Source organism: Garra rufa, chromosome 25 (genome assembly GCF_049309525.1).
Source record: "Garra rufa chromosome 25, GarRuf1.0, whole genome shotgun sequence".
NCBI classification, from domain to species: Eukaryota; Metazoa; Chordata; class Actinopteri; order Cypriniformes; family Cyprinidae; genus Garra; species Garra rufa.
The window spans coordinates 209,557-232,697 of record NC_133385.1 but is presented as its reverse complement, the minus strand read 5'-3'; the positions used below and the strand labels follow the sequence as shown (position 1 = coordinate 232,697).

General features: G+C 42.8%; 1 protein-coding gene across 3 annotated transcripts in view; it reads right to left on the bottom strand.

Annotated features, from left to right (window-relative positions):
* Positions 1-401: 401 nt before the first annotated feature.
* Positions 402-23,141, bottom strand: part of srpk2 (SRSF protein kinase 2) — a 44,342-nt gene continuing 21,602 nt past the window's right edge. For 2 of the 3 annotated variants that reach the window (XM_073831458.1, XM_073831460.1), the window contains 14 exons: positions 17,965-18,119; positions 16,629-16,737; positions 16,469-16,556; positions 13,498-13,585; positions 13,318-13,424; positions 10,704-10,869; positions 10,586-10,611; positions 9,970-10,231; positions 9,058-9,849; positions 5,441-5,541; positions 5,242-5,349; positions 5,093-5,162; positions 4,174-4,266; positions 402-2,361 (listed from right to left, as the gene is read on the bottom strand). In XM_073831458.1, coding sequence (XP_073687559.1) covers positions 2,177-2,361; positions 4,174-4,266; positions 5,093-5,162; positions 5,242-5,349; positions 5,441-5,541; positions 9,058-9,849; positions 9,970-10,231; positions 10,586-10,611; positions 10,704-10,869; positions 13,318-13,424; positions 13,498-13,585; positions 16,469-16,556; positions 16,629-16,737; positions 17,965-18,119 — 2,350 coding nt within the window. In that variant the 3' untranslated portion in view covers positions 402-2,176. Of the gene's footprint in view, positions 2,362-3,485; positions 3,579-4,173; positions 4,267-5,092; positions 5,163-5,241; positions 5,350-5,440; positions 5,542-9,057; positions 9,850-9,969; positions 10,232-10,585; positions 10,612-10,703; positions 10,870-13,317; positions 13,425-13,497; positions 13,586-16,468; positions 16,557-16,628; positions 16,738-17,964; positions 18,120-23,141 lie in introns of all 3 variants that reach the window. The other variant, XM_073831459.1, reaches the window with a different exon arrangement.

Genomic DNA, 23,141 nt, shown 5'->3' with positions numbered 1-23,141 from the left:
AAAATCATATGAACTTGTGGAAAATGGGCATCCGATGACCGCTTTAAAACACTTTCAACAACTCTTTGCTGTTTTACAAGGTGACTTCTGACACCATTAGACAACTTAAATTTAAAATATATCTTCAAATCTTTTATGAACACTGTCAGCTTGTGCGGATGATGCTGAACTTCAGGCGGAGTCTCAAAGCAGCAGACTTCACTACATGATATTCTTCATCATCAGCTCAGTGCGTACCTTTAGTGCAAAGCAGCACAGTAACAGGGGTTCAATTCATCCTGCCAGATACCAACTACTAACTAACTAACTAACTAACTAACCTGCAGAGAGTTGGAGCACTGCTCATAACAAGTCAAAGTCAGACGCAGAACAAGAAGAGTGGATATGTCCAGGCAACGTGATCCATTAATTTACAATTTTATTAAATCTGTCGATGAAAAACAAAGACGCAGTTGTCGACGTTGGGAAGAACAGTCAGCGCGGCTGCGTGAGACACATCGGGAGCTTCCGGTGCAAAAATTCATCATCGTAATCACTATTATTGCAAAAATGTTCAATAAAATTCATGACTGTCACATGAGTTCCTCACAGAGCAGCACGAGTCCATGTCATGAAGGAAGTGACAACCGATTAAAAAAAAACACAAAAAAAAAACAAAGGAAATAAAACACCTGGAAATAGACGAAACACAATCACCTTAATTACGACTAAACTCTGTCACTGTCACAACATCAGAGAACTGCTTTTCTTTTAAATTAATTTAAATATTTTTAAAAATATTTTACCATCTACTTTTATTGCGAAAATAGGCAACTGGACTAACTGTGACGATGACGACGATGATGAAGATGATGCATTTCGAGCAGCGTGATGCCACGGAAACGGCTGCGGCGCGTCTCCGTGACGACCGTCTCCGAACAGAGGCGAGTGTTTATCTTGCGCTCAAGCAGTTGCGAGTTTTTGGACAGTTTGCTGGATCTCTGTACATCGGTACGTTTCCCTGAACAAAAAGTACGAACACAAGTGCAGCCTCTTTAAACGAAAGCCCCGGAGCGAGACGTCCGTCCTGCCGGAGAAAGTGCAGAGAAGGTGTGAGCGAGTGTCGCACCGCTGGAGAATCAGGAATGTTGTCGTCAGAATCGAGAATCCAAACTTCAAATAAAAACATAAAACCAGTCGGGGAACAGTCGACGTCCATCCGTTTGCTCTCCACAAACCAAAGCGCCTCTTTGTCTTCTGGATTCATATTTCCCAGGGCAGTGTGTGTGTGTGTGTGTGTGTGTGTGTGTGAGAGAGAGATATGAGGTTTGTAAACACCTCCGTTGCAGAACCTGATTGGATGGTGGGGCGAAAGAGGCGGGGCTTCGTGCAGAGGGACTCAGGTGGGCTTCCTGTCAGAATCATCAACGGGCAGTTTGTGTTGCTCACACACACACACACACACACACACACACACACACACACACACACACTCACTCACGGCTGTGACTCTCATATTCACAGTCATTCAGATGAATGATCTCTCACATAATATTTTAATGTGTGTGAATTTCTAAATATTTGTTTTACTAGGAACTGCTGAAGGCACGAGTACATGCCTCCACGAGTTATAAATCTTACCGATCCACCCTCCCAAATTAAAATATCATGAGAATGAATCAAATAAAGGTATAAATGCTCTTTTATCCGTCAGATAAAGTGAAATGATCTGTTTTCAGTGTGTAAAATGTGTCCGTTCTGTTCAATGACATTGAGGAAGACGGTGAATGAAGCTTCATCTCTCAGATATAAAGACATTTCTACCGTGTGTGTGTGTGTGTGTGTGTGTGTGTGTGTGTGTGTGTGTGTGTGTGTGTGAGTGTGTGTGTGTGTGTGTGTGTGTGTGTGTGTGTGTGTGTGAGTGTGTGTGAGTGTGTGTGAGTGTGTGTGTGAGTGTGTGTGTGTGTGTGAGTGAGTGTGTGAGTGAGTGTGAGTGTGTGTGTGTGTGTGTGTGTGTGTGTGTGTGTGTGTGTGTGTGTGTGTGTGTGTGTGTGTGTGTGTGAGTGAGTGAGTGAGCTGAAGCCCACCCTCGCCCCTCTGACGGCCCCCTCTCTCTGGTTCTTCCTCTCTAATGCGGCGGGCTGCAGTTCAGGACGGGGCCGGAGGGGGGCGTCGATGAGTCTGAGGGACCAAAGTGCTACGAGTTCAGCCAGGGGTGGTTGAGGCATTCTGAAGCGGAGGCTCGTTTCTCCGGCACCATCTCCAGCATGGGCAGCAGGAAGTGCGTGAAGTGACCGGCGTCCTCAGCCGACCAGCCGTATTTCTCCACCAGCACGTCAAACAGAGACCAGGGCTTGAGTTTGGTGATGTGTCGCAGCTCACCTGCAGAGAGACGCACAGGACTAGCTGTAGCAGAGACGAACACTGATGCAAAACCTGCTCACATTATGAATTCAAGACCTGCCCACACTATTAATGTAAAACATACACGCATTACTACTGCAAGAAAAGATTACTGGAAGAGGTCTTCATTCCTGGAGGGCCGCAGCTCTGCAGAGTTTAGCTCCAACTCCTGCTTAGAAGTTTCTAGAGATCCTGAAGAGCGTGATGAGCTGGATCAGGTGTGTTTGATTAGGGTTGGAGCTAAACTGCAGAGCTGTGGCCCTCCAGGAACTGAGTTTGAGACCAGTGCTGTAAGACATTATTACTGTAAGGTTGATGATAGATACACTGGGCAACTTTTTGAGCAATTTTGCCAGACAATTATTATTTTTTGAACAATGTTGCTTGGGCACTTTCCCATTGGTTGTGTCCCGGTGTCTCACCTGGTTGCTGGTTGACGCAACGTTGCCCAAAAAGTTGCCTAATATATCATCAGCCTAAGACCAAGGAGAACATAAAGAGCGGAATGAGAGTTTTTTTTTTATATACACTTGACTAACCCTACCTGAAACACTATAAACACTGTTTGATTTGTTGTTGTTCAGTTGTGTCAATGTGTCCTACAGCGTGTAATTTACATTGCATTGATGATTGTTTACTTGTGTACATCAAACACTGAGAATAAGAATTGTGATCACTAGGTCAGTTAAGCTGAGTTATGGAAATTGGGCCATCATAAATATTGACTCTGAAAACCCTAACCGGTCAGTTAGATATCAGCGAGTAGAGTTTACTCTCCAGTAATGCTGGGAGATTCTCAAAGACACTCATTAGTCAATCATGTTACAGACCTGAAGAACCAACTAAAGAGAGAGAATGAATCACAGGGTTTGGTGACTGGATGATATCAGCCGTTTGTCTGTGATTGTGACAAAAAATGTTTGCGGTAGATATGGCTCTTGAGCGATTACTGAGTGATCCGCATCGGCCAATCCCAATGTTGGAATATAATTTATTATATTGTATCTGACGACAGAAAGGAAGGTAAACAGAGCTCGGAGCAGAATGAAAGAGAATGAAAGGCTCCTGAACGGCAGAGCCGGACGTCAGACTGTCAGCATTACCTTTCTTTGAGAAGAACTCACGGCTGTATTTTCCGGCTGCGATGATCTTGCGGGGGATTTTTCCTAGTAACTCCATAATCAGAGCGATGTGGTCTGACCCACACACACACACACACACACACACACACACACACACACACAACATGAGTTATTCATGCAGCGGCGCAGGAGGACGGACGGTCGCACTCACACACACACAAACACACAGGTCTGATGTCTGGATGAAACCAGCACGATTCAGATCAGACACCTGCAGGACCGACTGTTATTAAAGGGGTCATGATATGGAAAATCAAAATGCCTGTGATATTGAGAAGAGTTTATTCTACAATAAAAACACGCTGAGTTTCATGCCTCAACACACGTGACACCTCTTAGAACTGACCTAACAGATCTACTAGAAATGTCTCTCTTCATAATTTAAGTTGCCAGGTTTTCTCAGTGGTTTATAGTTACAGCGACAGCAGTGCCCAGTTTTTTGATGTTTGCTGCCTTTTCTGATAGATATTATGTGAAGTGATTGTCATATATTTAGAAAATTGGTGAAAAAATCTTGCGAATCATGAAATAAAGAAGTGAAAATGCCTTTCATGACCCCTCTAACATCAGGCCATAAAGCTGCAGTGGTGTCGCGTGTGTTTGCGTGCGGCGGCGCTCGCGTCCGTCCTCCCTTTGTCTCTAACGCTACCTCTCCGATTGAAGAATTCCCGGGAATATTTTCCAGAAAGAGCAAAGTGTCGAGGAATGCAGCCAAGAAGCTCTATGATGTGAGCTATATGATCTACAGGAGAGAGAGACAGGAAGAGGAGGGGAAGAGGGAAGCGTGACGGGAAAACACAGAGGAAGGGATCAAAAGGGAGAAAGCGGAAGTTTAGTATCGGCTATAAACCAACTAAACACATTCTGACATCTGAATGCAGCAGGAAACATCAGAGTTACACTAAGCTTTCAACCTCTTCCTAAGTGACAGAGAAGACAGAATCAAGATTAACAGAGTTCAGAGTGAATGACAGAAGCGGATGTGTCCAGAATGGCATATTAGGGCACCGCACACCTCGTGTTTAATCATAACCTCTTCATAGTTCAGAAAGCGCTTGAAAAACGATGAACTAGCGGTTGAGTCTGATTGGTCACTCACGTCACGCGGTGCTCAAATGACTCCGAAGTGTGTAATTGATTGTTGTCAGGGCTACTTTTTCTTCCTCCACATAATAAAATCATTCACTCTTAGATCAATATCTCATGTCCATGGGTCATTCGTTGAGCGGTCGTCTGATTAGTGGGATCATGTGTGACTGTCCGCTAAATATTTTGCCATTTGAGTGAAATGAGTCATGATAATGTTAAAAATCAGACTGGTCACAGATTTAGAGACCTCTGATGCGCAGAATCCAAGTTTTAAGTCAGTTGGTCTCGCTCACGGATTCCACAGCAGTGAACGTGTAGCGATGCTAAATCAATCATGATATTGTGCTAATCCTAGCCATGGAAAAAGTTTGCTTGTAGAAAAACAAGTGTCATGGGAATTGTTTTGCGGTGTGCAGCATGAGCACAATGCCATTCTGAGCATCCGACAGGAAGCGTAAAGCTGGCAGGCTGAGCGGTACCTTCATCACGAGAGTAGTCTTCGCCAGAGTGAGGCTCAAACAGATAGTCACCGGTGGCCAGCTCAAACGCCTGCGGATGACAGACAGATCAAACTCAATGACAGACACAGCGGCAGCGGCAGACCCGGACCGGCCGGTCAGATGCTCACCATGCAGGCCGTGCTCCATATATCAGCAGGTGTGCTGTATCCCGCTCCGATCAGCACCTCGATGGAGCGGTACTGCCGCGTCTGGATGTCCTCCGTGAAGTGTTTGTGCTAAAAAAGCATGGATTACACAGATCACGGCCAGCCTCACACAGGTATTTACAGTCATATGGACGGTCGAAGTGTTGTGTTTGTGTCTTACCACCCAGCATGCATTGCCCAGATCAGCGATTTTGACTCTCAGGATGTCTGAGTTCCTCGGATCCAGAGGATTCACCAGCAGATCGGCCGCTCTGACCCTCGCTGCAAATGGACCATCAGACAGAGAGAGAGAGAGTGAATTCTAATTTTAGAATTTTGAATTGTTCATAGAATTCTAAAATGTTAATAATTCCTTCTGCTTTTTAAATGTATATACATGCATGTGTTTGTTGCATATATATCTGTTCTACATTCAATGTAAACACTATGCTTTAGCAATACATTGTAACAGTTTGCCAATAAAGCACATATTGAATTAAACTGAGAAACAGATGGATAGACAGACGGATGGACAAGACAGAGAGACAGATGGATGGACAGACGGAGAGAGACAGACGGATGGACGATAGACAGAGAGACGGATAGACAGACGGAGAGAGACAGACGGATGGACAGACAGAGAGAGACAGACAGATAGACGATAGACAGAGAGACAGACGGATGGACGATAGACAGAGAGACAGATGGATGGACGATAGACAGACGGATGGACGATAGACAGAGACAGATGGATGGACAGACAGAGAGAGACAGACGGGTGGACGATAGACAGAGAGAGACAGACGGATGGACAGACAGAGAGAGACAGATGGATGGACAGACGGAGAGAGACAGACGGATGGAAAATAGACAGACAGAGAGACAGACAGACGGATAGACGATAGACAGAGAGAGACAGACGGCTGGACGATAGACAGACAGATAGATGGACAGACAGAAAGAGACAGACGGCTGGATGATAGACAGACAGATGGTTGGACAGACGGAGAGAGACACTGATGGACAGACAGGCAGAGAGAGACAGACGGATAGACGATAGACAGAGAAAGACAGACGGATGGACGATAGACAGAGAGACAGATGGATGGACGATAGACAGAGACAGATGGATGGACGGATGGACGATAGACAGAGAGACAGACGGATGGACAGACAGAGAGAGACAGGCGGATTGACGATAGACAGAGACAGATGGATGGACGATAGACAGAGAGACGGATAGACAGACGGAGAGAGACAGACGGATGGACAGACAGAGAGAGACAGACTGATGGACGATAGACAGACAGAGAGACAGAGAGACAGACAGACAGACAGACAGACAGACAGACAGACAGACAGACAGACAGACAGATGGATAGACGATAGACAGAGAGAGACAGACGGCTGGACGATAGACAGACAGATGGATGACAGACAGAAAGAGACAGACGGATGGACGATAGACAGAGAGACAGACGGATGGACGATAGACAGACAGAGAGACAGACGGATAGACGATAGACAGAGAGAGACAGACGGCTGGACGATAGACAGACAGATGGTTGGACAGACGGAGAGAGACACTGATGGACAGACAGGCAGAGAGAGACAGACGGATAGACGATAGACAGAGAAAGACAGATGGATGGACAATAGACAGAGACAGATGGATGGACAGATAGATAGATAGACAGATGGACAGACAGAGAGAGAGACAGAAGGATGGACAGACGGAGAGAGACAGACGGATGGACGATAGACAGAGACGGATAGACAGACGGAGAGAGACAGACTGATAGACGACAGACAGAGAGACAGACGTATGGACAGACAGAGAGAGACAGACAGATGGACAATAGACAGAGACAGATGGATGGACAGATAGATAGATAGACAGATGGACAGACAGAGAGAGAGACAGATGGATGGACGGATGGACGATAGACAGAGACAGATGGATGGACGGATGGACGATAGACAGAGAGACAGACGGATGGACAGACAGAGAGAGACAGGCGGATTGACGATAGAGAGAGAGACAGATGGATGGACAGAGAGAGACATACGGATGGACGATAGACAGAGACAGTTGGATGGACAGATAGACAGACGGATGGACAGACAGAGAGAGACAGGCGGATTGACGATAGAGAGAGAGACACAGATGGATGGACAGAGAGAGACATACGGATGGACGATAGACAGAGACAGTTGGATGGACAGAGAGAGACAGACAGATTGACGATAGACAGAGAGAGACAGACGGATGGACAGAGAGAGACATACGGATGGACGATAGACAGAGACAGTTGGATGGACAGATAGACAGACGGATGGACAGACAGAGAGATGGATGGATAGACAGAGAGAGACAGATGGATAGACGATAGACAGAGAGAGACAGATTGATGGACAGACAGAGAGACAAAGAGCTTATTGTCCTGCTCACAGGAAACAGCAGTTGGGTCATCCCATGTCAAACTCAACTTGAGATCCCTGGCTCAATTTTTTTTATTTAATTGTTTTTTTCCTAAAGAAAGGCTTAGACATACAGTATATAGTGAGAAAATTCTTTTCCTTTTACTGAGTAATCCTCCACTTTGTAGAGGGGGGCCTAAATGGCATTTTTCACCTGAGATTCAGAGTCAAGTTACAGGGGGGTAAAAATGACTTCAGATCATTCAAAAATGGAGAAACAGCACTCTTCAAGTTTGCATGCCTGTGACTCAAGAAGTATTAAAGATATTTTAATTCCTTTTTAGATATTGGGTCTTAAACTTTCCTTTTGGCATCTTTATTTTTAATCTTATTTTACATTTCACACTGTTCATACTTTACCCAGAGTTAACAATTAATCCTGGTCATTTATAATCTGACATGTCACACTGTACATTCCTAATCCCTGGGTTACTGTTATTATTTACATATTTGCATTGTCAACAGTAATGACAAGAACAACACAAATCTACATTTGGATTTGACCATTGAAAATGGGTAAGATACTACATTTGGAGCTGCACTGAGATTTCGATATCTCTGGGATTAAACCATAAAGGGCCTTAAAAATGAAGATTCTAAAAGAAACGTTTCTTAAGAATCAGAATCTAAATTCATATTTAGATAACTTTAATACTTCTTGAGTTACAGCCACACAAATTTTGGAAAAAGGATATTTATGACACTCAGTCAAGTAGGTTCTATGCAATTGTTTTGTTAGAGGGAAACAATGTACAATTCTAATTTTAACATTATTTCTTCTTCTCATATTGTTCTTTAAATAAAATCAGTATCAGCTGTATACAAAGTGACCAACATTTGGTTTTCAACCACTGAAAATGGGTAATATTCATCAATCTAGACATGAAGCCTCATTGAGATCCCTATATCTCTGGGACTGAACAATGTAGGGCCTTGAAGATTGAGATTCTGGAAGAAATGTTCATTAACAACTATATTCTAAAATCATATTGCGATATCTTTAAAACTTCTTGAGTTATAGGTACACAAACTTTGGAAAAAGAGTGTTTATAGCACTCAGGTATGTTCAATGCAGTTGTTTTACAGAAGATCTCTAGTTTTAACATGATTTGCTTATCAGACTTTCCTCTTTAAAAGAAAAGAAGTATCATACTTTTGCAAAATGACCCACATTTGGTTTTTCACCATGTGTACAATTTAACGTATTAACTCCTGGAATCATATTAAAATTTGAGCCCGGGAAGTTTTGAAATGTGGTTGATTTAACACTGAATGACCCAGTTGTGTATGTATGTGTGAAGCGCACGGGTGTTTGACCTTTCGGCGTGTCTCCGGTGCTGGACGATGAGACCGTTCGGCTGCGGTCGGTGTTGCCGCTGAGCGCCTGGGCCTCGTCGTGTTCGCAGTCGGACGGTTCGGGATCTAGAGGAAGCTCGGGGAAGCGTGGCGTGGTGCCGCGGTGCCGCGCTCCGTTGGTCAGGGCGGTTTCTCCGTTGTAAAGCTCGTACGAGGCGTCGGAAGCGTCGCGGTCGGTCGTGCTGATCTCAGACTCCACCAGAGGGCAGAGGAGAGGCGAGGACAGCGGCACACTGGGCGTCAGACGCTCCTGCACACGCATGATCACGTGACCGTTTGTTTTAGAGACTTCATTGTGCTCCTTTCTGGAATGTTCCTGGCCTTCATCGTCTGCCTCCTCCTCTTCCTCCTCCTCCTCCTCATCATCGTCGTCTTCATCATCCTCCTCCTCTTCCTCCTCCTCCTCATCATCTTCTTGTTTTTCTATCGTCTCTTTCGGAGCATCTGCTTCTTCCTCGTTCGGACGTTCGCTTGTTTTCTGCTCGTCCTCGGCGCTCTGTGAGGTTGTGGCTTCCGTTTCCTCTTCCTCCTCTTTATCCGCCTCTTCCTCTCTCACATCTTCGTTTCCATCCTGCTCTTGCTGTTCTTTTGAGTTTTCACACTCCTCCTTGTTCTCAGGAGCGTCCTGTCGCTCGGGCGAAGTGTGCGTCTGCGTGTGCGACTCGTCTCCGGCGGGACGGTCGGCGGTGGGAGGGACGTCACAACCGTCCTCGTTCTCCTCTATTTCCTGCTGATCCGGATCCGGCTCCGCACCTGAAAGACAGAGACACTTCTATGAGGAATCAATTTTAGACAGCCATCAACTCAAAAACCAATCACCATCCTAAAATACTCCGCATTTTTTACAAAAGGTGACACCTGGACTGAACTCACAAGTGTGGTTGGTGAGTCTGACGGGACGCTCCTTCTCTCCCTCTGCCTCCTCGTCCTCATCCTCTTCATCCTCTTCGTCCTCCTCGCTGTCTGCCAGCGCCAGGCTGGGGCCGTGTGCGGCGTCTGACACTCCGCCGGCTCTCTCTTTCTCCGCCTCTCGCTCCAGAGCTTCGATCTCCAGCATGCGTCTCTCCAGCAGCTCCGCCTGCCGCTTCTGCTTCTTCTTCAGCTTTTTCTTTTTATTTTTGGAGATCTTCCCCACCTGCAGGAGGTGCCAAACCACAGGAGACAACTCAGACAAACAACTTGGTCTCTCTAACTTCAGCGAACGAGTTCTGGTCGTTTGCTCGGCTGGTGGAGTCACGATCCAGCCCAGCTACAACAGTTCACATGACACGCACTCTTAACCATCAGAATTCATGTTCTAATGCGACTTGGTTCAGTTTTGTAAAAATGAGATTAAAAGTGTCTCTTACAGTTCAACCTATAGCCATCACAGATATCGACTGATCAGAATAGTTTGTTCTTGTATGAAATGTACAACTAGACATTTGTCTGCTTTCTTGAGTACAACAGCTGCGTGTCTCTGAGAGAACGGTGTTTCGGCTTCACTGACCTGTTTGAGTTGAGGAGCTGTGCTGACTGAGAACAAACAGAGAAACACAGTCAGATCATCAACGATCGCATTCGTCGTCATTTACAAATCAGAAAGACAGAAAGCAGAGAGAAAATACCAGCGGATCCGGACGGCGGCGGCGCTCCGGCTTTCTGCCACTCGGTGGCCTCGACCGCCATCCTGCGCACGAAAGAGTCGTCCACACACATGAGGATGTTCTCCGGTTTGATGTCCGTGTGGATGATCTTACACTTACTGTGAAGATAATCCAGGCCCTGCAGAACCTGCGGCCACAAACACATGTGTGAATCTAGAACTACCGCTTCATAAAATGATGGTTTCTGTGGTTAGAAGTTACTGCGTTTCAATTCAGTGGCTGCACTTGAGAACCGAAAGCGTCACGGCGGCTTCAAATATGGCCTTGTGATGCAACCTTTTCTTTCCGGAACAGATGGTGATGAATCCCAAGAGAAAACTCCAGAGAAAATGCTGGATTACACTTATAATTAGTAGTACTGGGTTTCAACTTAATCAGATACTTAACATTACCGAAAAATAAATAAATACTTTAACATATCTTTCGATTTTATACATAGTTAAAAAAAAATCCTGCATGGACACTACTAAATGAGAACTGAACAAGACACTGTTTTCTGAAGCTGTTGTTCTGAAGCTGAAATAACCTGCTCTTTATAAAGCGCAACAGAAACAAAGATGACTTGAGTGCAGTAGGGAGTACCTCAAGGCTCAGTGCTAGGGCCATTACTTTTTACGCTTTACATGTTACCCTTGGGAGATATCATCAGGAAACATGGTGTTAGCTTTCATTGTTACGCTGATGATACTCAGCTCTATATTTCTTCACGGCCCGGCGAAAACATACCAATTTGACAAACTAACAGAATGCATAGCTGATATTAAAAACTGGATGGCGAGTAATTTCTTACTGTTAAATTCTGAAAAAACAGAGGTGTTAATTCTTGGACTCTTCGTCATCAGTCAGGAACCTAGGTGTGCTATTCATTAGCAATCTCTATTTCGAAAGCCACATTTCTAGCATTTGCAAAAACCCATTTTTCCATCTTAAAAATATATCGAAATTACGACCAATGCAATCAGTGTCAAATGCTGAAACATTAATTCATGCGTTCATGACCTCAAGGATAGATTATTGTAATGCTTTATTGGGTGGTTGTTCTGCACGCTTAATAAACAAACTCCAGCTGGTCCAAAATGCAGCAGCTAGAGTTCTTACTAGAACCAGAAAGTATGAGCATATTAGCCCGGTTCTGTCAGCACTGCATTGGCTCCCTATTAAACATCGTATAGATTTTAAAATCTTGCTAATTACTTATAAAGCCCTCAATGGTTTAGCTCCTCAGTACTTGAGTGAGCTTCTATCGTATTATAGTCCTTCACGTCCGCTGCGTTCTCAAAATTCTGGCAATTTGATAATACCTAGAAAAATCAACTGGGGCGGCAGATCATTTTCTTATCTAGCGCCTAAACTCTGGAACAATCTACCTAAGATTGTATCTGGGGGCAGCCGTGGCCTAATGGTTAGAGAGTCGGACTTGTAACCCAAAGGTTGCAGGTTCGAGTCTCAGGTCCAGCAGGGATTGTAGGTGGGGGGAGTGAATGTACAGCACTCTCTCCACCCTCAATACCACGACTGAGGTGAGTCCCTTGAGCAAGGCACCGATCCCCCAACTGCTCCCCGGGCGCCGCAGCAATGGCTGCCCACTGCTCTGGGTGTGTGTTCACGGTGTGTGTGTGTTCACTACTGTGTGTGTGCACTTGGATGGGTTAAATGCAGAGCACAAATTCCTTGTATGGGCCACCATACTTGGCCTCACTTCACTTCCTTTCCTTTCCTTTCCTAACACTGTTCGGGAGGCAGACACACTCTGTCAGTTTAAATCTAGATTAAAGACCCATCTCTTTAACCTGGCCTACACATTTCTATAATCCAAATCTGTTAAAGGATTGTTAGGCTGCATTAATTAGGTCAACCGGAACCAGGGACACTTCCTATAACATCTGATGTACTCATTGCATCAGAAGAAGAATGGCATCTATGCTAATATTAGTCTGTTTCATTCTTATTCCGAGGTCCCTGTAGCCACAAGATCCTGTCTGTATCCGGATCAGATGGTGGATCAACACCTAGAGCCCTGAATGTCAGCGGAGACCACATCAACTAGAGTCCTTTGCAAATCTAACTTTGCTGCAACATGGAACTTTTGCACTATTGACACTATTGTCCTATTTAATACTGTAAAGTTGTTTTAAACAAACCTGTATTGTTAAAAGCACTGTATAAATAAAGGTGATTGATTGATTGACTAAATAAATGGACCAAAGTGAACATATTCAGACAGGCTGTGATACCGGTTTTGTTTTCAGACCGTTGAATATCACAGTCCAGTACAAACAGCTGTCACAGTTGCTAGGCGACAAGAGCAATCCTGTGTAGACTAGACCATCCCGTTTAAGGACGCTCCGCTCGACCTCTGTGACCTTCGCCGGGTGCAGCCTCTGGAGTGGGACGCAGCTAACGGGACTTGTGTTCCGTTTATTGTAGCTCCGCCCACAGTGAAATCTCATTGGCTCAAATCATCTTCAGGCAGCTGAATATCAAATAATCAAATACATGCTGATGCCGTCTGGATGCTGGACACCTGCGTTTATGTGTGTGGCTCAGGTAGGATTGGGGAAGTGTGTGCGATTACCTGTCTGATGATGCTCTTGACGCAGGGTAACGGCAAACCCTGATAATTTGACTTGATGATCCACTTGAGCAAATGATGACCGAGAACTTCAAACACCATACACACGTCTGAGAACCAGAGTTAAAGAAAACCACTGACTTACACACACACGCACACACGCACGCACATCTGTGAGGATACGAATCCCATTCACCCCTGAGATCTTGAAGTCGTCTATAAGTTGAACAACCATGTCCTTATTAGGATCTTCAGGATCAGTCTCACGCACCTGAGAGACAGACAGAGAGAGACAGGTGTGTGTTCAACTGTGTCTGAAAGCTGAGAATCACTATTTGGCTCAACATGTATAATAATCACTATTACATTTGACATCTGAGGACTTTTTCATTTAAGAACAGATCAAGACAACATCAACTCATATGCCTGACCTTATTTTCTGATTTATTACTTTTTATGTATTATTATTATGATTAAGCTTATCATATAAGCTAAAATCTGGTAAAAGATTGTCTCAATTTCTAAATTGTTTTCCTAAAGACAAAAAACAACAACACAGAGGCCACAGAAGTGCATCTATTTAGCAACCACAACTGCAAACACGGTTGCCAGATTGGGGAGATTAACCATAACCCTGGGCCTTTTAAAATAAAGCTCTGACTGGGGGATTAATACTCTTGATATTTGGCAACTGCAAGCATCAACACTTGCGCTTGTTATGTCTAATTCAGAATAAATAACCAGTGGGAAAATATTACAGACAAAAAAGCTTAATCAAAAGAAGCAATAATTAGGACCATGATTAAAATGCTGTCTATTCTGCAGGAAATAGGAAAAACGATAGGAAGGCAACAAGACCTGTCTGAATCCAGATTCCTTCACCATTTTAAAGATGGCATTAATGTGTCCTTCACTGACTGTGATATCCCACAATTCAAGACAGCTGAGCTAAAAATGGCATCTGAAAGTTTTGTCTTTGTGTGTAAATGTATGATTTTGACCAAATGTTTCCACTATTCATTTTATTTCGCTAGGCGAGAATTTAGTATTGGCTCAGGTATAACCAAAGCTCTGTTTTGTTATAGACCGTTTCGTGAAGCACCTTCATCCTGCTTGCAAAGTCACTGTCTGTCTGTGTTTGTGTGGAGGTGAACCGGCATTAAAGGAACACTCCACTTTTTTTGGAAATAGGCTCATTCTCCAACTTAAGTTGAGTTTTACCGTTTTGAAATCCATTCAGCCGTTCTCCTGTTCTGGCGATATCACTTTTAGCATAGCTCACCATAGATCATTGAATCCTATTAGACCAATAGCGTCGCGTTCAAAAATGACCAACGAGTTTCCATATTTGTCCTATTTAAAACTTGACTCTTCTGTAGTTATATCGTGTACTAAGACCAGCGGAAAATGTAAAGATGTGATTTTCTAGGCCGATAAGATTAGGAACTACACTCCCATTCCGGCGTAATAGTCAAGGAAGTTTGCTGCTGTAATATGGCCGAAGCAGGCGCAGTAATATCACGCAGCACATCGCAGCACATCGTGACCATCTGAATGCACAGGGAGCACTCCTCGTTGGAAGTTACCCAGCTGGGAACTAATTTCATGTGCTGCGTGATATTACTGCGCCTGCTGTGTCCATATTACTGCAGCAAACTTCCTTGACTATTACGCCGGAATAAGAGTGTAGTTCCTAATCTTATCGGACTAGAAAATCACAGCTTTACATTTTCCGCCGGTCTAAGTAGGGGAGAGCGGGGCACAACCTAACACTTTTTGAATTTCGCAGTTTATGTAAATCCACTTGGGGTTCAGAGTACAATATTTATCCACATTATTTTCACACTTGTCTAGTACAAATATAGCGCTTTGTTTCATATTTACAGTGTATACATTTTTCGTTATTTACCTCAAAAGAAAGGAAGTGAAACGTGACAACATGCCCCGTAGGTGGGCTACATTGTAACATCTGAGGGACACGTTGTAACACGACCATATGACAGCTTAAAATGTTATCTGACCTAATGAAAAAAATATACACAGCTAACTAAAATATTTTGTCAGTAAAACACATGTTAACTTTTTCAAATGAAGTAATGACGTTTTTTAGAAAAATAAAAATAATCTACTTTTGGAGTTTGACAATGAACACATCGCAACAATGCTTGGATTGCAACACACAGCTGTACAGTAGTTCAAAACAATGTGGACAGATAGATGAAACACATTTAGACATTCAGAAAAACACAGCTCTCATAGAACACCACACACATAAACCAGCCAAAATACTTTACATTACTTGAAATAATAACTTCTGAACATTAAACATTGATTGTCAGCCTTTATTCACCTGTTTCTTGTGGTTTCTTATCAAAATCCTTAGAAGTCAATAGTGTGAACTGCATCGCTAATGTCATGGAATAGCATAGTTTAATAACAGCGGGGCATATTGTCACACAGTGTTACAGCATTCCCCATCTGCGCCACTGGAGTTTAAAACAGGTTAGTGTCTTCTGCTGGTTTGCGAAGCATTAATAAACTATCTAAACTGATAAATAACAAATTGGAGATTAAAATAATAGCAGTTTTGTCTAATTTTAAATGAATACTAAAAACTGAAATGAAAAGATATGAGATATCTTCAAAAGGCTTTTGAATTTTGGCGCTCTTTTTTTCTCTGCATAGTGTTGCTATGGCAGCTATTAAATACCCTAAATTTGGTTATGCTAGTATGTGTGGAAATATGTAAACCACGTGTGTTACAGTTAACCCCGCGTTAGGTTGTGCCCCGCTCACCCCCTACGCGATATAACTACAGAAGAGTCAAGTTTAAAATAGGACAAATATGGAAACTCGTTGGTCATTTTTGAACGCGACGCTATTGGTCTAATAGGATTCAATGATCTATGCTAAGCTATGCTAAAAGTGATATCGCCAGAACAGGAGAACGGCTGAATGGATTTCAAAACGGTAAAAATCAACATATTAACTCGAGGGGAGTTGGAGAATGAGCCTATTTCCAAAAAAACTGGAGTGTTCCTTTAAAGGCACAAGAGCAGAAATAATCCGCAATTCTATGTGTCACAGACATGGTGTACCAATAACTAACTGAACAAGAACCCCTGATGAACAACGTGTGTGTGGAGATACTCACACATCTGAGTAATTTAATTTCATCCAGTGCCGTCTCTGTGTAGTGCTGCGCGCTCTTCACCACCTTCATCGCAACGAAACGCTTTGCTCTGTTAACAAACACAAACACAGGTTATACTCACACTGAGTAACTCTCACAGACAGACACTAAGTGCACTCACTGTATATCCCAGCACAGCCAGACGGTGGAGAAGTGACCCCAGCCCAGTTTGCGGATGACATGGTATCTGCCGTTAAACAGGTCGCCGATCTTCACCGGATGGTAACCTCCTGCGGCACGAGAGAAACACGATACGGTCGGCTGATGGCACATGGAGAAACCGGATAATCCGGCTAACGTTTCCTTCAGCTCCAGCACTTGTGTTTATTAAAATAGTCAGTTTGGACACTAGATTGCATTGGTTTGATTCCACCTCTTCCAGCACAGCTTTCTTTACCATTGTATGTTTTTCTTCTATATTTTACTGTGGTGTATTATTGATGTGACTATGGCCAAGAGTACTTCTGGCACTAACTACAGTGTGTGCATCATTATTAGTCATGTTGATATTCTGGTCATATTTTTTTTCCAAGCACATTTGACCAATTCCAAATCACATCAATCTTAATAACTACTATTCATTTTGTACTTAATCATTAATAAGTGATATATAATTGTCCATGAAGGCTGGAAGTGAAAAACTCCTTATATTCAGGTGTGCAGAGTTATTTTCCTATACGGATAAAATTGATTTTTTAGAATTTTTTTACCCAAGCAAACTCTCTGAGAATCTGACACCTTCTGGAGACTCCAGGTGAGTTAAAATTCTTAAAATTCACATCTAATTCTTCAGCTTAATTCTTAAGTCTTTTCTTCTCCACCTGTTTTTCCTGACTGTGCTGACTCAATGAGCATCCGCTGTCCAATGGTCATGTCTCAACTTTGTGAATTCTAGCATTGCATTAGTATTGCATCCTTCTCATGGGCATTTAATAATTTATGCCTTTCAGTCTGAGTTAAATCTCTTTTTTGGCTCATGTTGTCTGTAAAACAAAATGTGCCTAATAATTCTGCACACCTGAATATAAGGAGTTTTTCACTTCACGCTTTCATGGACAATTATATATCACTTTTAAAATGATTAAATACAAAATGAATAGTAGTTATGAGGATTGATGTGGTTTGAAATTGGTCAAATGTGCTTGGAAAAAAAATATGACCAGAATATCAATGTGCACTATACTACTGAGAACTATTTCTGCTACTAAAACAACAACATTTAACATTTCACTTTCAGTGATGACAGAAAAATGACTTGAGGCTGGAAACTCACACACCTGTGAAGAAGAGGCATAAATCAGACCAGTGTCAGTCTAGCTTTTACTCAACATCAACAGAAACCCGGAGGCTCTCCTAACAGACAGACAGACAGACAGACAGACAGACAGACAGACAGACAGACAGACAGACAGACAGACAGACAGACAGACAGACAGAAAGACAGACAGACGCGGTACCTTTGCAGTAGTCAGCCGGATCCTCCTGCTCTTCGTCATCAGAGCCCAGGATCTCCTCCTCCGGCTCCGGCGGGGCCACAGGTTCAGGAGGGGGGGGCGGAGGGGGAGGAGGAGGAGGAGGAGGAGGAGTGGATGGAACCTTCTGTGCGTCAGGCCTACAAACACACACACACACACACACACACACACACACACACACACACACATAAACATTTTCATTTACTGTGTGTGAAGGACTGAGTTTATGAAACACACAGCGGTCAGCCACCGTCTTGGAAGCGCAGAGAACACCTTCATCCTGTTGCCATAGAAACTAGAGACACGAATCTAGAATCCAGCTTGACATCAGATTCATTTTATAAGAAGAAACACACATGCAGACACACACAAATGATAAATAAGGACATTCCACAAGCGTCTAGTGTTTTCATATACAGCAAATTATAAATACTACAAACTAACGCTAACTCATACCAAATGTTGACTGCATTTTTACAAAAAAAATAAAAAGGAATAATATATACAGTCAAGCCCGAAATTATTCATACCCTTGGCAAATTCTGACTTAAAGTTTCTTTTATTCAAGTTTTATATTCAATGTTTTTTTGGACCGGAAATGACACAGGTTTCTCCCAGAGGATAATAAGACGATGTACAAGAGGCATCATTGTGGAAAAAAAATATTACTCAGCTTTTATTTACATTTGAACAAAAAGTGGCATGTCCAAAATTATTCATACCCTTTGCAAACTGTCACAGACTATGGGAAAATCCAAAGTTCTATACCATTCCAAATAGTCCACACTGTTCTACAGCATCCTGATGACCCTGATTGACTGGGAACAGCTGTTTTAATCACCTCAACAGCTGAAACATAGAAGCTCTCTGCTGTTGGTTTGTGGACAGTCATGGCTGAGACAAAGGAGCTCACTGAGGACTGAAGTCAGGAAAGGGCTATAAGACCATATCGAAATGATTTGAAGTTCCAGTGGCTACAGTGCAAAGTATTATTAAAAAATACTGTGAAAAATCTCAGAGGATGTGATCGGAAGCCAAAAGTGAGACCTGTGCTGGTCAGGAGGATAGTGAGAGAGTTATAAAAGAATCCAAGGATCAGCACCAAGGCCATCCTGATGAATCTGGGCTCTGATGGTGGAACATCTCAAGACAGACAGTCCAACAGACACTGAACACCACTGAGATCCACAGACAACGACCAAGAGGACACCACTTCTCCAGATAAGACCTTTACAAATCCTCATCAAGACAAAGAAGACGACTTCTGGTCTTCAGTTTTATGGTCAGATCAAACAAAAATTGAATTGTTTGGTCACAATGATGTAGCCTTCATATGGCGTGAAAAAGGAGAAGCCTTCAACCCTAAGAACACCATCCCCACTGTCAAACATGTCAAACACTGTCAAACATGTCAAACACTGTCAAACATGTCAAACACTGTCAAACATAGTGCTGGGAACCTAATGTTTTGGGGGTGTTTTTCAGCCGGTGGAGCAGGGAACCTAATCACAGTAAACGGCACCATGAGAAAGGAGCAATACATCAAAATTCTCAACTACAACATCAGGCAGTCTGCAGAGAAACTTGGCCTTGGGCACCAGTGGACATTTCAGCACGACAACGACCCAAAACACACAGCAAAAGAGGTGAAGAAATGGTTAGCAGACAAAAACATGAACGTTTTGCAGTGGTCCAGCCAGAGTCCTGACTTAAATCCAATTGAGAATCTGTGGAGGAGCTAAAGATCAGGGTGATGGCACCTGAAAGAGTTGGAGCTCATGGCTAAAGATGAATGGGCAAAAACACCAGTGGAGACATGCAAAACACTGCTGAGCAATTATAGGAAGTGTTTGATTGCTGTAATAGCCAATAAAGGCTTTTCTATTGATTATTGAGAAGGGTTTTTTTTCAAATGTAAATAAAAGCCGAGTAATATTTTTTTCCACAATGATGCCTCTTGTACATCGTCTTATTATCTTCTGGGAGACGTCTGTGTCATTTAAAAAAAAAAAAAAAAAAACCTCAAACATTATATCTGCATTTGTAACGGCAGGTTAAAGCATTCTGTGTCCCTCTCAGGCTTCATCAAACAGTGTGGAAATACATCTAAATGCCATCTTAGATGCAACTTCTGCAAAGATGAATTTTGTTGATACTGATCTCATTAGTTTGGTAACAGCCGTAATGTATTAATATTATAATTGATTGATTAAATGTAAGAATTTCACTCAAAAGATGATGCACACTTTTAGAAAAAAAGGCTTTATGAAGGTAAAAATCAATTTAAACTTATTGGAAAAGATGAATTTCTATCACTGCAGTGAACTGGCCACAGAATATGAAGAATATTAAAGAACGCACAAGAACACACTTCATTGTCTAATTATCTTTATCAATACCGTTATCGATAAAATCACAGAAAATATTGAGATATTATTATTTGTCAATATCACACACCCCTATTACTGACACCAAATGATTTGGAACGGTCGCTTTGTCACGTCCGCTGTAGACAGCCTAGTAGTGGTTTATGTACTAGGTATGTTTCTGGTTAGTAGACGTTATGAATGGTTGGTAACTTAAAAATTTAGTAGCCAAATTGGTTGGTGAATGAAAAAGATCATTTCAATCCCTGCACACACACAAATACATTTTCCAAACCAGGACATCCCAGTTGTCCACAAATGGAAGATTGAACTGGTTCCTGTGAACAAATCTAGTTCAGTATCTCCTAACAGACTGGCGTGACATTCTGACCGACGTGTGCCGAGTCCACAAACATGGAGACGCTGTGAGATTGTGTCCGTTAGAGACCTTTAGAATACATCAACCTCAACTGGCTCCCCTTTAATGACTCTACCTTATAGACCTCAGTACGCTGAGCTGTGTCTGTCACATGTATCTGAGCTGCTTTGATTGGCTCAGATGCCTTGTATAAGAACCGATCACACACACACACACACACACACACACACACACACACACACACACACACACACACACACACACACACACACACACACACACACACACACACACACACACACACACACACACACACACACACACACACACACACACACACACACTCTTTACCTGCGCTTGGCTCGATGGCGTAATCGCAGTGCACTGAGCGCTAAACCAAACGTCCTGCTGGAATGAGAGTCACTGCGATCCATAACGATGAAGAGATGTTTGCTTAAACTCTTCTGCCTCCTGATCAGCCGTCTCTGTCTGTCTGTCTCTGAGCGGCGTTCAGGGAACGAGAGCGACGCCAGGAATCTCATGACCAATTCACACGCGGCCCAGAACTCACACTCACACACAACAAATCTTCTTCTCATTTCAGCAGCTCCACGTGTGTCAGTAGATGTTTTTCTGTGGCAGACACTGATGTCTACAGATGACAATAGAATGTGGATATAAATGTCACCAAAGCAATCTGAGCCCCGCTGTACTGAAAAAATCTATGTGGTGTTTTTGTATGCTTTTGTACAAACCATTTGCCAATCCATTCATCAACAGCATTGCTGAGTAATTTCTCCGTAGTTTCCCAAAAACTCAAAAACTTACAAAATTCAATAACCCATCAAGTCAAGGGATATATTCCTATTGTTAGCCCATCATTAACTGTTCTGCAAAGTGAGAAGGCTGCCAGGTTAATCTGGAATATTTTACCTGCTGTCTCAAGGGAAAAAAAAAATGAGCGTAGAGATTGTGTGCAAAACATACCAATAGGGTTACCAGCACAAAACCAAAAAAAGTATTTTTTCTTGTCTTCACCACCTGGCTACTGTTGTAAGATGTCTGCAGGCAGACCCTTCTTACTTTTTGAGCAATGTTGCTTGGCCATTTTCCCATTGAGAATGGGTAACAAATTTCTATCGGGATAATTTAGATCGGTACTATTACTACCACTGGTTCATTATTATTCATGACCACTAAAAACAGTTCAGTGACTAGTACTCGACAGCTGAAATGAGAACATCTGACAGGTAATTTACTGGATTATTGGGTCAGTCCATCTCAAGTGGTCCAAAAACTGCTAGTTACTAGACTGTGTTTAATATGAATGAGCACCTCCCCCAGTAAAATGTCTTTAAATGCCAAGTATTTAAAGTGTGCCTAAAGTATATTTGCAATAGTTTCACTTTGGCACAATCAAATATACTTAAGCATATCTTTAGTTGGACTTCAGCTCTACTTCCGCACAATTAAAGTGCATCAAGTACAAAATTAGTTGTTTCAGTTCAGCAGACTTTAAATATACCAGTTCAGCATGCTAAAAGTGCAATTACAATTTTTGTTAAGTACATAATATGTAAATGTATTTGTAGTATATTTAGCATTGGTAATGCAAAAAAGAAGCCATCTTTGAGTCATGGCACACAACACATTTGTGTTAAAGAGGTCTTTACAGAAACGTCAAACATTGTACATTCTGTGTTTGGCAGAGTAAAGAAAGTTCTACAGGTCAGAGACACGAGTGAATGATGACAGAATGAACACTTTTTAGTGTGCAAACCCTTTGAGCAGAATTTTTTTGCTGCTAAATTCTGAAAAAACAGAGGTGTTAATTATTGGACCTAAAACCTCCACAAGTAATAACCTAAAACACAGTCTAATACTCAATGACTGCTCTGTCAATTCGTCATCATCAGTCAGGAACCTAGGTGTGCTATTCGATAGCAATCTTTCCTTCGAAAGCCACATTTCTAGTATTTGCAATACCGCATTTTTCATCTAAAAAATATATCGAAATTACGACCTATGCTCTCGATGTCAAATGCAGAAACGTTAATTCATGCGTTCATGACCTCAAGGATAGATTATTGTAATGCTTTATTGGGTGGCTGTTCTGCACGCTTAATAAACAAACTCCAGCTGGTCCAAAATGCAGCAGCTAGAGTTCTTACTAGAACCAGAAAGTATGAGCATATTAGCCCGGTTCTGTCAACACTGAGTCCTCTCCAATCTGATTTTGTGGCAACTTGGAACTCTTGCATCTACATTAATATCAGTCTGTTTGTTTCTTATTCCCAGGTCACCACAGCCACCAGATCCAGTCCGTATCCAGATCAGATGGTCACTGCAGTCCCCCGGATCCAGTCCAAACCTAGAGCAGATGGTGGATCAACACCTACAGCCGAATGTCAGCG